Source organism: Anas platyrhynchos, chromosome 3, assembly GCF_047663525.1.
Source record: "Anas platyrhynchos isolate ZD024472 breed Pekin duck chromosome 3, IASCAAS_PekinDuck_T2T, whole genome shotgun sequence".
In the NCBI taxonomy this organism is placed as follows: Eukaryota; Metazoa; Chordata; class Aves; order Anseriformes; family Anatidae; genus Anas; species Anas platyrhynchos.
Window position 1 is genome coordinate 68777851 of NC_092589.1, and position 14599 is coordinate 68792449.

Genomic DNA, 14599 nt, shown 5'->3' on the forward strand with positions numbered 1-14599 from the left:
ACTGTCTTCAAATTTGCAGATGGGTCCAAAAACAACATTTCTACTCATACAAGTCTACATGTGCGTGCACACGCACACAAACACACATACATATGTGTATTGTAACACTGTAGTGTATCTCGGTGTCGTTCAAATTTGACCTAATTGTTCCTCTTAAAATCAGTATAAGCTTTAACAGGTAAGTCAAAATTGTTCACTTTCAAGAATCATACTCTTAATTTTTTTGGAAGGAGTAAGCAATGAAATTTCATAATGAATATTTTGGAAATTAACAGAGTATAGAATAGAAGCAGCAGGGTAGTTGCTTAGATTTCATTGTGTATTGATTTTAGGAGTATGATCCCTAGCACTCTGTCTCTATAGGAAATAAATATTTGAGTCAGGTAATACACTGATACATTGAATTAAAGGTTAGATTGTATTTTGTACTGCAGGAAAGGTTCAAGCTATGTTTAAGAAGATGCAATACTTCAGCCAGTTTAAGGAATGTGAAACAACAAATAAGACAAAACATAAGAAAACTTACAAGGGTTTTATAAGAGTTTGTTCCTTGTTTATTTTCTTAATAATATAGATGAAATGTCAATTTTTTGTGTTTGAAAAAGGAAGCATTTTTTCACAAGCAAATTATGATCTTTGAACACGTAACCTCAATCTAGTATATGCAAGATAGATGCATATAGATAGATGAGATAATGTGATAATTATAGAAAGGACAGAGATAACATACTTCTACTCCACAACACTTGAACACTTCACAGTTTTGTGTTTTTGCTGGATCTAAAATTTAAGCAATCCCCCCCCCCACACACACACACACTTTTTCTGCTGACAAAAAGAGCACAAGTCAGTTTTGGAAGGGAATTGGAATGAAGCAAGGAAGATGTCTTGGTAGACAGACTTCGAGAATTTCACATGTAAAAGAAGGTTTTATGGAGGAAAACAAATGTCTGTGAGTGGTAAGGTTTAAAGAATACCGACAGTGGTATAACACAAAATGGTGAGGATAGAGGAATTCCAGAAAGAAACTTCACAGAAGTAGAAAGAGTGGCCTGATACCTGGCATTGATGTCAAAGGCAAGAAGGCTGCAGTACAAGGTAGTATGGGAGCAGAAAATGCAGAAGAGAAGACAAGGAGGATGTCTGTTGAGGCATTTTGGAAGTCTGGAATGTAGAAATTACAAGGGTAGCATGAAAAAAACAAACAAAAAAGTAAAGATAAATTGCATCACTCCAAGCAGGAGATAAGTACACAGAAGGGATTTTCTTTTCAGACAGGAAGGAAAAGTCAAATTTTAGAAACACTGCAGAGAAAGAGCTACAACAAAAAAGACATGCATGTCTTTTTTATTTGTTAACAGCAGCCAAAAATGGTAGATATAAGCCTTAAAACAAATAGTTAAATATATGTAGAAAGAAATGTTTTTCTAAGGGCTGTGACATTTCACTGATGTTTTCTGTCTAACCCCTGCTTTCTTTGTCCATGTTATGTGTCAGGAAGTTATCACTGGGAATGCAGTGGGTTTTTTTGTGGTGAGGTACAAACATATCTCCTCTGAGAAAACGAACATCTTATCTTGTACAATGCACATCTGAATAAAATTTCACTCATGTCAGTGTCTCTGTTCCCAGAACTCTATCTTCTTGTACCACCTGAGCATCTGTTCCACTTCATTTAGCTCAGTCTTTCTACCAGAAAAAAAGAAAGGAGACATCCTGTAGTTAGAGAAGTTTCAGCTAGACGTTGGAACTCATCAAAGTTGGACTCTTGTCTATTTTTGTTTGCAGTCCCTGACCCACTATTTGGAGTGGACTTACACTGTGGTTAGTTTTGACCAGTTAACATCATTTTACTGTCTGGAGAAGATTTCTGAAGAATGTATTTAGGAGAACTCCCACCAAATAGGAGTAATTGTTTTATCTGGATGGTATTTAGTTTCTGCATCAGTATTTCTACCACTGTCCTTTGTAGCCATAGAAGCATAACTTTGTATCCTCCGTCACATTATTACTTGCAGTTGCCTCTCACAGATAAGTTCTTTGTAAATGTAGGTCTGTAGTCACGAAGTGTATGAAGAGTTGAAGCTTAATTTAAGTGAAACTGTGAGACACTGACATCCAGAACTACAGTCCTGAGAAGTATAGTTTCCAAAACACTAACTTCTCCATCTCTTGAGAGGAGACAGGAAAAAAAAAAAAAAAAAGAGGAAAAAAAAAAAAAACACGTTTCAGGTTTGTTTGCAAAGTTTAGTTAGTGCCAAAAATGCTGTTTGTACATGTATTTGTAGAAGTGCCTTCTGTCTGAGCAGAGGTGAGCAGTTCAATGACTGTTACCTGCCCGAGCCTACCTACAAAGCAGATTCTCACACTCAAGGGTCTCTGAGACAGCCTTCCACCCCCAGTATTGACAGGCAAGCTCCTGTTATAATTTACTTGGGTAGGTATTGCTCGGAAAGCACAGAACCCACAGGCAGTTCTATTCAGGATGATGGTGCTGGTGCCTCTCTCTTGTATAACAGTTTACCGCACAGAGCAGTTCTTTCCCAGTTAAAGCAACACTGGGTGGCCACACACACTGTGTCTGTTCTGTGGAGCTGAAACCAATTTTCAGTGAGTAAATGAAGAGTGATCATTCTGTTTGATTTGTTGGTTCTCCAGTTGAGAGGTGGAGCTATTCAATAAACCTAGCAAAAGTTAAAACAAAATAATGTACTTTTTTCCTACAATGTGGAATGGACCTGTAGAATTCTATACCAGAGGACATTTTAAAGTGCTTTCAGAATGAACTGGACGATTTTGTGGGGAAAAAAATATACTGAGGGCTATTAAAAATAAGACAAACCTTTGATTTGGAAAGGTCCCTGAGATCTAAATTGTTGGTGACTAGAAATGTATTTTCAGGCAGTATCATTACGTGCTTGCCTATGCTCGAGCTTTTCTTTAGGGATCTGCTGTTGTATTCGGGACAAGGTAGACCTTTGGTTTATGACAGTATGGTCATTGTTATGCTCTATCTTTCAAAACTTTTCATATTCTGAGATGCCTAATAAGTCACGCTCATGTAGGAATTTAGGTGGAGTCTGAATATGCATCCTCCATGTCTGTGAATTGTTGGAATACTGCTCATCTCAAAATGTTTTTAAAAGGTAGCTGACGTATCATAGCAGCAAAATGATAATTTAATAAATATGGGATTTTATAAATACAGGAATTTTAAAAATATGTTAACTGAATGAGAAAGTTGAGTTGAGGATTATATCAAAATTATGTAAAGTGCAAGGGAAGCTGATGCAAAGTGGTTTTTTCTAAAACAGAATGATTCCTAAGTAAAAAGGCAAATGTTGCAGCTGAAAAACATCATTTCATCTTTGCTTCCAATTGACAGTAAAAGCTTAGCATGCATCTAGCCAAGGATGTCACTAAGGTAGAGGAAATAATTCTCTTAAAATCTAGAAAAACATAAATCTCGCTTTTAATCTGATTTAATCTGTGATGGAGAAAAATGCAAGTCACAAAATCTGGTAAACAAGAACACTGAAAATATAAAAAGAAGTGGAAAGTAATTATGGAGGTATAAGAAAATATACAAGAATCATGAAATATTTGAAAGATAAATTAATGACAAGGAACATTTAACACGAGAGTGAATGACATCAGGAAAATTTTAATACAGAAGTAGTAATAATCTGGCATATGGAATGTCGGTGACAGATAATTAAAATATAAGTGGAGAAAAGTTCTTTCTTCTTAATACTGACAAACTTGTTATCATAATCAGTGACACTATTTGTATTTAATAACTAATTCTCACCCAAAATTGAAAAGGTAAGTATTAGAAGAAAAATATAAGTGAAATGTAGTCCAAAGGACAAATAATCTAATGGGAAAGGTCTTGACTTTGCCTGAAGAAAGGGGAATTCCTGTTCTACAACAGACTTCTTCTAAGGGAAGACACTTCATCTCTTGTTTTCTTTCCCCTCTGTAAAACTGGAATAAGAATGAATCATTCCCCACCTTCAGTAGTATCAGGAGAGCAAACATAGTTAAGATCATGAGGTGCCCAAGGCACTGTAGTTAGGGAGTTTGTATTAAAATACCAGAAGGAACAGTGGCATGCACAAATAAGAATTCACGATAGATTTCATTTAGAGACTTGTTCTTTAAAATGTTCTCATCAGTTTCCTTCTGCAGAAGCTTCCAACATGTGTATGTATAGATGGTTGAATATGCACATATAAAACCCACTTGCAAAAATGAATACTCAAGTACTCACATTTAGAAAAGTTGATCCCATTTTCAAATCCGACTATAAATACTTTCACATAATAGGCCATGCTTTTGCAGAAGGGATAAAGAAAGCATCGTTCTAAGGTATATTCTAGTAGCTCGTATTTTAATATTGAATAAATCCAAGTCTGTCTAAACATCTGTGGCTGTGGAGCTCGAATGAGTTCAACCTATTCAACAGAAATTTCATGTGGCTAATATAAGCAGTGTGTGTTAGGTCAGTGGCACTACTTGAAGGAGCTGGACTGTTATTGTTAATTAATAGTAAATATTTGCAAAATAAGCTTTTCTTTTTGTTCACGGTAACTAGCTTCCTTGCGCTCAGAGCTAAATCATCAACATGCAGCAGCAATTGACCAACTAAGGCACAACCATCAACAGGAACTGGTAGCTGCCAAAATGGAACTTGAAAGAAGCATAGAACTTGGCAGAAGACAGGTAGGAGGCATTGCTGGCAACTTGTAAAATAATCAGTGTTTGTTTTCTATTAGCTGGAGGCAATAACTGTTGTAGAAATGTAAGGAGGAATTTACTCTTTGAAAGTCAGCCAGCACCAGCAGGTAATGCATCCCTACCAGTTAACCTAAATTTTTTTTGCTTAGCTTTTTCTTCCTTCAGCAAACTTCTTTAGAAGCTTAGTAAAGGCTGTCATATCAAGGCAGTTTCCATTTAGAGTTGTGCAGCCATCGTGGAGCACACTGACTTGCCTTGGGGGGAAAGTGCTGATTCCTGCAAAATTCTACTTGTCCTCAGTGGCCAGCAGGACTTAAAAAGAAAAAAAAAAAAAACAAAAAAAACAAAACACAACAAAAAAACAAACAAAAAAAAAACAAAACCAAAAAAAAACTACTTCTCTCCAACACCAAAGTGATATGGTGTCAAATTATTGCTTCAAACAAAAATGTAGCTCAGTATCTTTTATTTTCAGCACCAAACTGGAAAAGATAAATTAGCTTCTGAAGAAAGTAGAGAAGACCTAACAACTTCATATATAAAAACAAAACCCGTAAAGCTAGTATGGATTACAATTGTTTTCATCAACCAAGTGATTCATTCACTTATATTTTTAATTTTTCATGTTATACAGAATCAGTTTTTCCACTAGCAACTAAAATTTAAAGCTTCATGTCTATTTGAAAGGAAGCCAGACTCCTGAAAAGTAGAGAACAAAGAAATGTCTTCATCTGCATACAGAATAGGCTTTTCAGGATTCACTTACTAATAGTCCAGTACCAGTGAAGTGGAGTGATTTTACAAGTAGGTTAATAGAGGAAATGTTTGATTGGATATAGCCTTTACAGCATGACATTCAAGGACGAGCCTTTTTTATTTATTTATTTTTCCCTCCCATGTTCCTTGTGTCCTTGTGGGTTTGAAAGCATGAGCACTACAGGCAAAAATGTGGTGCTGTCAGCAACAATGAAAGAAAACATGGAGTATTTAATAAGATGTAGTTTCAATGTCCTGTTTAAGCTTAGAGACACCCAAGTAGGATGTAAGAAACCAAGTTAAAATTTAAGAGCATGTGTTTGATCCAACCAAATGCCTTGTACTTTTGACTTCAGCACAGTAAGCAGTTAAGTACATACTTCAGCTATACTGAAGGCAAAGCAATCACTTGTTTTTTTCATGTATTGGGATGCCTATCACCTTACAGGATCAGATGAACAAGATGCAGAGACATGAGAATGGGATGATTTTATTTGCTAATTTTTGAAATATGTGGACATAACATTTTTCTTAAATAACTTTTCATAACTTTTTTATTTTCCTTTTTTTTTTTCTTATAGCTTTAATATAGGCTTTCTATGGGGAGGAAGAGAGTTATTTTTAAAACTCTGTTTTTAAGGATATACAATAATATTTGTGTGTTAGTATATGTTTGTATTTCCTGGGTGCATAAAGGCACAAAACACAATTATACATAAAACTACTTCAAAATCTTTGCTTTTATTCTATTTGCACAAAAAGCAAGGTTTTTATTGTTATGATATTAATTATTGTGCAACTGTAAGAAGTGGGATAGATGGGAATGGAAAACCCTGAAAAAGGTTTATTTTATTCTTTGCAAACTGGTTGTAAACGTTATCAAAACCATTGGGATTGGATCCAGATAAATTTTCCAGATGTTAACTGGATTGGAATTTCTTAAGCGAAAAGAATGACTTTTATTGATTTATTGGACACAAAGTAAATATTATATAAACTAAAACCACACATTAGGGGCATTTTAAGTGATATTTTATACTAAGAAATTACAACAAACCAAAAACCAACACATGTAAGTGCAAACATTTACATAGATGGGCTGTACGATGTGTATTGTGCTGTGAGATATTTCTGACCCTTGTATTTGTATGTGCATTAGAGAAGAGACTTCTGAATTATAGTGTTTATGGGCACAGTGCATACATCTTACACTATTTCATCCCATTGTATGGGGTTGTGAGGGGAAAAACAGATACGATTGTCCTTCAGCTTCCCCACATTGTACGTTCAAGAGGTAGAAATTCCTAAATTCCCAATCCCATAGTTCTTTGTAGTAGCTGTTTTTGTTGTTGTATGTATGGGCGAAAGGAAAATGTAGTGAAATACACAAACTTTGTCAGGCAACGACAATGCTTTATATTCTCTCACAAATGTTTACTTGTTACATAACTTTGATTACATTGTTAGCTGTACTTGCACACAAGAAAAAAAAAACTCTTAAGTTTTAATTGTAATTTGTGTCAGCATTAAAAAAAAAAAAAACAAAAAATATATTGAACAGAAAATTCTGCTTAGCTGTTGTCTTCTGAAAACAAGTATCGTGCTTTTGAGAGGCAAGTCTAAATAGTTTTTCCTGCTGCTACTTATGTCATAGGAGAAAGAATTTTTATGCCGAATATCAGACCTCCAAGATGAATTGAGACATCGAGACCATCATATAGCTGAACTGGACAAAGAGATTCTGCATCTTCATGACAATATAAGTGCATTGACCAAGGAACTAGAGTTTAAAGGGAAAGAAGTTCTTAGAATACGCAGTGAATCTAACCAACAGATCAGGTATGAATTTTTCCATTCTGAACTCAAACACTTATTGTCTCACATATTGTTTTACTTAAGATATTTTATCATTTGCAGCTTTTAATTTATCCTTTCAATCAAGGGGCAGTATATACCATTTATTTTTCTTCATAAAAAGCTGTGCCCGTTACTGGTACAGTTAGTGAATATTACCATACAGTTAAGCTGCATTTCAGTTACACACTTTGGCATATTTTAATAACAGTCTGCTCAAGTGTGTGTGTTTTTTTTTTAATTCATTATGCTTGTTTATTAAAAAATAAAAAAGCATTAAAGGAGATGCATATTCAATGAAATAAGCTAGAAGATTGGAGGACAGTAAGTAGTGGGTTTTGAAGAATAATTCCTTTCTGTGTTGTCTGGTATTGTGTAAAAGCCGTTAAAAGCATGGCAGAAATTCATGATGAACAAATCAGTCTGATTATAGAATAACTCTTTTTTTAACAAAAAATAAATTAAACAGGATGCATGAGCAAGATTTAAGCAAGAAACATGAGAAAGAGCTGGATGTCTTGGCAGCAGATCACATCAGAGAGAAACAAAGTATGCTGGCAGATTTTAATAAGACCCAAGAGCTGCTCAAGGAAATTAATTCAGCTTTACAAGTTTCGTAAGTTTTGTTGCATTAAAAAAGTTTGTATGTAGCTGCATTTGAGTCAACATTAGTTCATTCTGGTGTCCATAAGTCACTGAAGATACTGCAGTGGTGCAACAGTACAAAAACCTTACTGAAATATGAGGCCTATTGCTGTATTTGTTGGACAACACAATTGTTGTAAGCCTTAGGGGAATTAACCAAGATAATTGTTAGTGATTTGAGACCAAAAATTTTCAAGGAGGAAAGATATTAAATACGTGCTGTTCTTAAAAAAAATAATAATAATAAAAATAATAAAAATATTTTTTTTCTCAAACATTAATGCATATTTTTGAGAATATAAAGGTTTCTTCAGCAAGTTTAAAACTAGTACAATAAGTACAATATTAGCTATTTAGAAGCTTGGTTATACCAAATTAGTGTTGCAAACAGCTTCCTTAGGTTTGCTAGGAAACCTAGGAAAATCAGTGTCTGAAATGGATTATACAAGTTTAATAGAATACTTATGATGCTTCTGAGTCAAAACGTCACCTGGGGTTAGACTATGTCAGGGCAGGAGTGGTGTGGTAATATGTTGTCTAGCCAGAGTTTTCTTGTCTTCCATGATCTTCATTCTTTATCTGTGTCTGTGATGTAGCCCATTTGGTCTGCAACCCAATGTTTCTTGCTAACGCTCCATAGGGCATTGAGAGCTTCCTGACACAAAGTGGTCACCAAGGGATTTGTATGTGCAGCACAAATTGTATGGCAGAGAGAATAACTGGTTCTAACTATATGATAGGAAATTCCTCTAAGTAAATAACAACTAATAATGGACAGTAAAACCTAAATGGATCTATTTCTGTCTTAACAATATAAGCACTCCAAAAGTGTCAATAATCGAGTATAAAATTCTAGTTCTTACTCCCTCTAATCATACACATGCACAGTTCTCTGAATATCTGAAAGTAAAATGACAGCTGTGCGTAACTCTGTATTATACTCTGGGGATCTGTATGCAGTAGCTTAACCTAGCATAAAATGTATACACGGAAATTAAGCCAGCTGAGCATATTGCTGTTCTGCTGAGTCAAAGGCATTTTCTGCAAATAAAAACAGTCACGATGTTCATATTCGTAATGTTTTATATAAATAGATTACATAATCTCCTCAAGTTATTTACAGGTTGTTTGAAGGCTATAATTTAATATGCACTGTTTTTTCATTTGCAACACAAAGTCAAAATTACTTGTGGAATTAAGTTTGAGCTGACTAAGACACCTTAAATTCATAGTTTTTTCCTTAGGAGTATTTTTTTCACCTGGATCTCTTCTGAAACTTGGTACTCTGATCTATATGAATGCTGAATATGTGAGACAAGTATTCTAGTAGTTTCCTTTAGAACTGTGTTTAGCATCATGAACATTGTGTCTGTTTCACAGATACACAGACATTTGAAATTATTGTGTGTCTTCAAAACTTGTTCTTTAAAAAGAAACAAGGAGTTACTTGCAGTTACTTGCACGATTCCCCTCTCAGTTGGCTTATTTCACTTCTCTCCTTTAATGCTTTCCTACTAGGCATTTCAGATTTCTTCCTGTTGTTGTTTTTTTTGTTGTCAAGCATTTATCAATTGTGGCATTTCTTTTAATTCACATATCCTAATATCCAGGTTTTATTGCTTTTCTTTTGCAGCTCATTCCTTTATTTCAACTCTAATGGTACTAAGTTGCTTTTGCGGAGAGGAGTTAGTTACCTGTTAGTCTTCGGTGTTCTTGGATATCTTTGTCCCATTATGTTCCACTTGAACTGAGGAAGATGGTGCCAGCATCCAGTATTATAAGCATGCATCTTTATTCAGAGTAGTCACCTATTAAAAGAAAAATGATATTGTTTGGTTTCTTCACTAAGAAAGTCAATTGCCAGCTTTTAAAATTTACATTATTATTAAATATAAAGCAATGTAGTTCTTTTATTATACGTTATAACCAGTCTCAGCTATGTCTGCTGTAGTTGTACTGTCCACTTTTTTTTTTTTGGAGTGCCTTGTTTTCAGTCTGGCTTCCAAGAGGCCTCTTTTCAAAGAACTAATACTGCACGTACAAGAGGGATGTTAGGATTTTAGAATTTTGCACAAAATTTCACTTACTGTAGCAAAGATTATTTATTTATTTATTTTAACTAGACAAAGCTCAGTGTTAATATAGAATTAACTAACTTCAAAGAGAAAAGAAAATGATCTTCTTTTTTTATTCTTTGAAATCTCTTTTATACAAATCAAAGTTTGACTTTATTCACTCATCATTTAACACTGGATCAGACTAAAGGGGGTATTTTTCTTTCCTATAAAGTTTAGAAGAAATGGAAGAAAAATATAAAAACAGAGAATCGAGACCAGAAGACTTGCAGCTTATCTCAGAACTGAAAGACCTAATTGCAGAGCGGGACCAACTCATAAAGAAATTGATTGTAAGACTTTTATGCTCTCTTGGTTTAATATCTTGACAGGCATAAATGTTAATCTAATATGAAGTGTACAAAATTCATTAAAGAGCCAATGCTGATAGCATGTATTTGTATTCTTTAATACATTATTCCTGTGGTTCCAGTGCCTCATAATAGTAAAACTAATTAGATGCAAAGAGTTTTGTACAATCAAGCATAATACGTTATTACAAAAAATATTGCAGTATGACCTTGATCAGACATATCCTATTTGCAATCTTGGAATAAGAAGTGAGCCATGTAAGCCAAATAAGAAATGTTCTCTTCTATGAGCTTTTTAAGAAGGTTTCCAATTTCCTGATGCACTGAATTTCTCAAACTCACACTTCAGCAGCCTTGCTCAGATTAGTCTGATTAGATCCTAATTCAGAAGCAAGAAGGAATGAGGAAATTTCAAAGTAACTAGAGATCAGAAATCAACTATACTGAATCCTTACCAGTGCATAATCGTGCATAATCCATTGAGCTATACTCACTCTCTTACAACATATACAACAGAACTGCATAAATAGAAATTATTTAGTATTTACATATAATAATATACAAAACATGAAATGTAGTTTTTAGAAATATCAGTTCCTTTAAAAAATGTAAGCATAAATTTATTTGAGATCACTTTCTAGGCAGATTTGGCCACTAACTGATTGAGAATGCATAAAAAGAAGTTTCTATTTGTTCTTCTTTTTAGGAGGACAAAAAGTTCTATCAGCTGGAGCTAGTTAACAGGGAGACTAACTACAACAAAGTGTTTAATGCAAGCCCAAATGTTGGTGTTATTAATCCATTGGTGAAGGTATGTTTCATGGGCTTCACTGCTAAAGTGAGAAATAAGAAATCTAAAGTTAGCATATAGTAAAAAGAAGAAATGTGTGTGTGCATATGTACATATATCACTTTTTTTTTTTTACTGAGTGACATGTTCAAAACAAGGAACATCATGTTTCCATTTGTCTCTCCTGATTTTTGTATACATATTTGTTTCTTATGTACATCTATGTATAACATAAAATACAGTTCCTTCTCACAAAACTCTGAAGTCAAAACAGAAAAGTGACCCTACAGAGGACATAAATATAATAGAGAATAGTGACATATATATGTCACTATATAATATATATAATAGAGAATAGTAACATCCTCATATATATAATATATAGCATATATATAATAGAGAATGGTAACATCCTCAATCAGCTTTATTTTCAAATTATTTTTATTGGTTATTATGGAAAATGCAAGGACAAATTTATTTTGCAGATGGTGCTCAGGATATAAGACCACTAGAAACACAGACGGAGCAGGGACACTAAAGAAAAAGAATAGGGGTTAAAAGAGGAAGAAGAAAAGTATGAGGAGAGCTTAGAATGAGTCTGAGTAGAAAAAGACAGACTAATAATGGAGAATTGGAGTGACAAACTGGGTATAGAGTGTAAGGGCAGTAGGAGATAGAAGTCAGCCTCCAACTTTCTGAGTTACTGTTGCATCCTATATGAGCAAAAACACTTCAGTAGCAGCCTTTTCCAATTCTCTCCAGCCTGGTAAACAGCAACCAATGGAGGCTACTGTACAAACAGGCGTAGTAGCCTCCCTGTCACTTAAAAAGCCAGCAACATTCCTACATGAAGAATAGTCTGCAGTTGGGTACCTTCATTCTGTCTCTTTCCATCACTTTAGCAGTAAGAATGAGTCCTCTGACATTTCCTTCTTCCTTGTAATAATCCATAGGTTATTTCACCTGCATGGAAAGGGAAAGGATTTTTCCCAGCTGTGAGGTCCACTTTAGAGCTAAACAAGCTCACGCAGGTATCAGAGAACAGTTGGAGTCGAAACATCCTTTATGCGTTCGGGAAATGGGTAACAAAACAATTTTGGTCGAGATTCAGTTCCGTATTGATGCCTTAATTTATATGTCTGCATGCTAGTATCTACATGTACACTGTGTGTCTAAATTCCTGTTAGAGCCAAGGGATATCTCATTAATGAAGCTTGCAACATACTTGAGCATAGAGTAGGTATCTAGTATAGGGTGCGCAGAATCACTCTCTTAAGTTCTCTAGGCTACGTTGTTCACAACCATGTCAGTTATGAAGATTATATGTAGAAACTCTGATTGCCACAAGTCCAGACAGTATGGGAAAAAATAAAGATATACCAAATAAAGCAACATAGTTCTTGCACAGTTAAGGGTTCTTTGACATTGGAGTAATTTTGCCTAAGATCGAGTTGTTTGGTTATCAAGTTAGCAGGTTGGGCAGAACGAATAGGATGTCACTGTGTAAAAGAAGGTCTGTCTCTGTCATTTAAGAGATCAGGCTGTGTTATTTAGCTAATCTTACGGTTTCACATCAGATCAGAGTATTTCTCAGTTCTCCACAAACTCAACAAACTGTAAACACTCTCCGACATTTTTCAGAAGTCCAGCAGCTCTGACAAGCTTACCTGCTGGTACCTAACTCTTATGAATGTCTGCATAAAGGAACTTAGCAGTCCTGGTGTTGTCTCTGCTAGGCCCAAACTGATCTGAATGCTTTGTCTTTGTGTGAAAGGTTGTTTGAAAATTTTGGAAGTTTGTCTGAACCACTTCATTTTAAAGATGTGAAATTTAACCCTTGAGTATATAAGTTTGTGTTTTGTGTGAAGTCTGAATTGTTTGCGAAAAGTACTTCAACATCAGATTTCTGTAGAGAAAATTCATATACTTTTATCATATGTTTCTAGCTCTTAAAATCCATAAGACTTTGAAACAGTCTTATATTCCAGAACATCTTGATCTCAAAATGTTCTGGAAATCTTATTTCATGAAATCTTCATTTCATGAATTGTGGAACATGTTACTTTATCAAAGCACATGCTGTGTTGTTATTGGAGAATGAATTACAAACAAACTGAAAATTTCATTATCTTTGAAATAATAAAATGACAGAATTTATGAGTTATTATATGCTTTGCACATTAATACAAAATTACAACCATTGCAGTATTTATTAGAGCTTTTTTCAAGTTTATGCAGTGGATCTGTTTAGTCTGTCATTGGTAGATCTGCAGTTTTGTAATACTTTGCATAAATTCCATAGCAACAATACACACAATTTAGATTCTCTAGATTTGATGGCTTCAGAAGTGTAGAGTTTTATAGAAAGTAAGATACAAACGACAGTATTTTCAAAGCATTTATATAGATAAATACACTGTCCAGAAATGAGCCGGTTGTGAAGTGCAGATTTAACTACAGTGTGTGCTATGCACAGTTCTAATTACAGTGTGTATTACCTTGCAGGTGTGTTCTACATACATTTGGTTACTTTTAGCAAACTATTTTTCCATTCTTGCCTCTTCAGCCTGAGGAAGTACAGTGTTCAGGATGATTTTAGTTTAATCTTTTACAGCTAATGGCCTTCCTCTGTGATGATTTAAAAACAAAACAAACCCCCCTTTTTTTTTTTTCTAGTATAGCTTTCTGTTCAATATTATATTTCATTCTTAGTTTGACAAGCACATGCACCACTGGCCTACAGAGCAGTATTTGCACCTTTCAACTTTGAAGAGGTCAAGTAGTGAAATCAGATAGCAGGGAGCTAAACAGAAGAGTACAAACAAACAAATAGCAAGACTGTCTCCATTTGAACTGTAGGCCACCCATGAATAGAACAGCTCTTCTATTGAAAGTTTTTATTATATACTCAATTAATAGATAATTCATGACAATAGATTAATCTTATTTTTTTTAAACAGGGTGTTTTCTTAATAATTTTGTTGTTGACATGGAATATTGAATAGAAGTCAGAAAACACACATGGCATTCTGTCACAGTTATTTTTGAAGACCTAGAGAACTATTTGAAGCATTTTTCTGCATGAAAATGTATAAGAGCACAGAGGATAAATACTGATTCCTTTGTATGATGTGTTATGGAGAGTAAAACAGTGAAATCGAAATAAAGTTCTTCAGTATTTTGTGTCCCCTGAATACTATCAGTAGTATTAAGAAAGGAAGAAGGTTCACTTGTGCCATCTGGTGTTTAGAAGTGTTAGCTGTAGCAGCTTTACCAGCATGGCTTTTTTTGAGCATCTGAACTCTCACACAGTATTATTTTCATCTTCAGCAGGATTGCTATAATGCTTACTGTAAGGGCACAACTGCACTTAAAGAAATGTAGTTGCT

The 14599-nt window shown here is 34.5% G+C and overlaps 1 protein-coding gene across 10 annotated transcripts in view; it reads left to right on the forward strand.

Annotated features, from left to right (window-relative positions):
• Positions 1-14599, forward strand: part of FAM184A (family with sequence similarity 184 member A) — a 74420-nt gene that overhangs the window by 55622 nt on the left and 4199 nt on the right. For 2 of the 10 annotated variants that reach the window (XM_072036067.1, XM_072036068.1), the window contains 7 exons: positions 4598-4725; positions 7151-7335; positions 7820-7966; positions 9629-9691; positions 10285-10402; positions 11127-11231; positions 12164-12292. In XM_072036067.1, the coding sequence (XP_071892168.1) occupies positions 4598-4725; positions 7151-7335; positions 7820-7966; positions 9629-9691; positions 10285-10402; positions 11127-11231; positions 12164-12292 (875 nt within the window). The remainder of the gene's footprint in view (positions 1-4597; positions 4726-7150; positions 7336-7819; positions 7967-9628; positions 9692-10284; positions 10403-11126; positions 11232-12163; positions 12293-14599) is intronic. The other 8 variants (XM_072036071.1, XM_072036073.1, XM_072036070.1 and 5 more) reach the window with 7 other exon arrangements.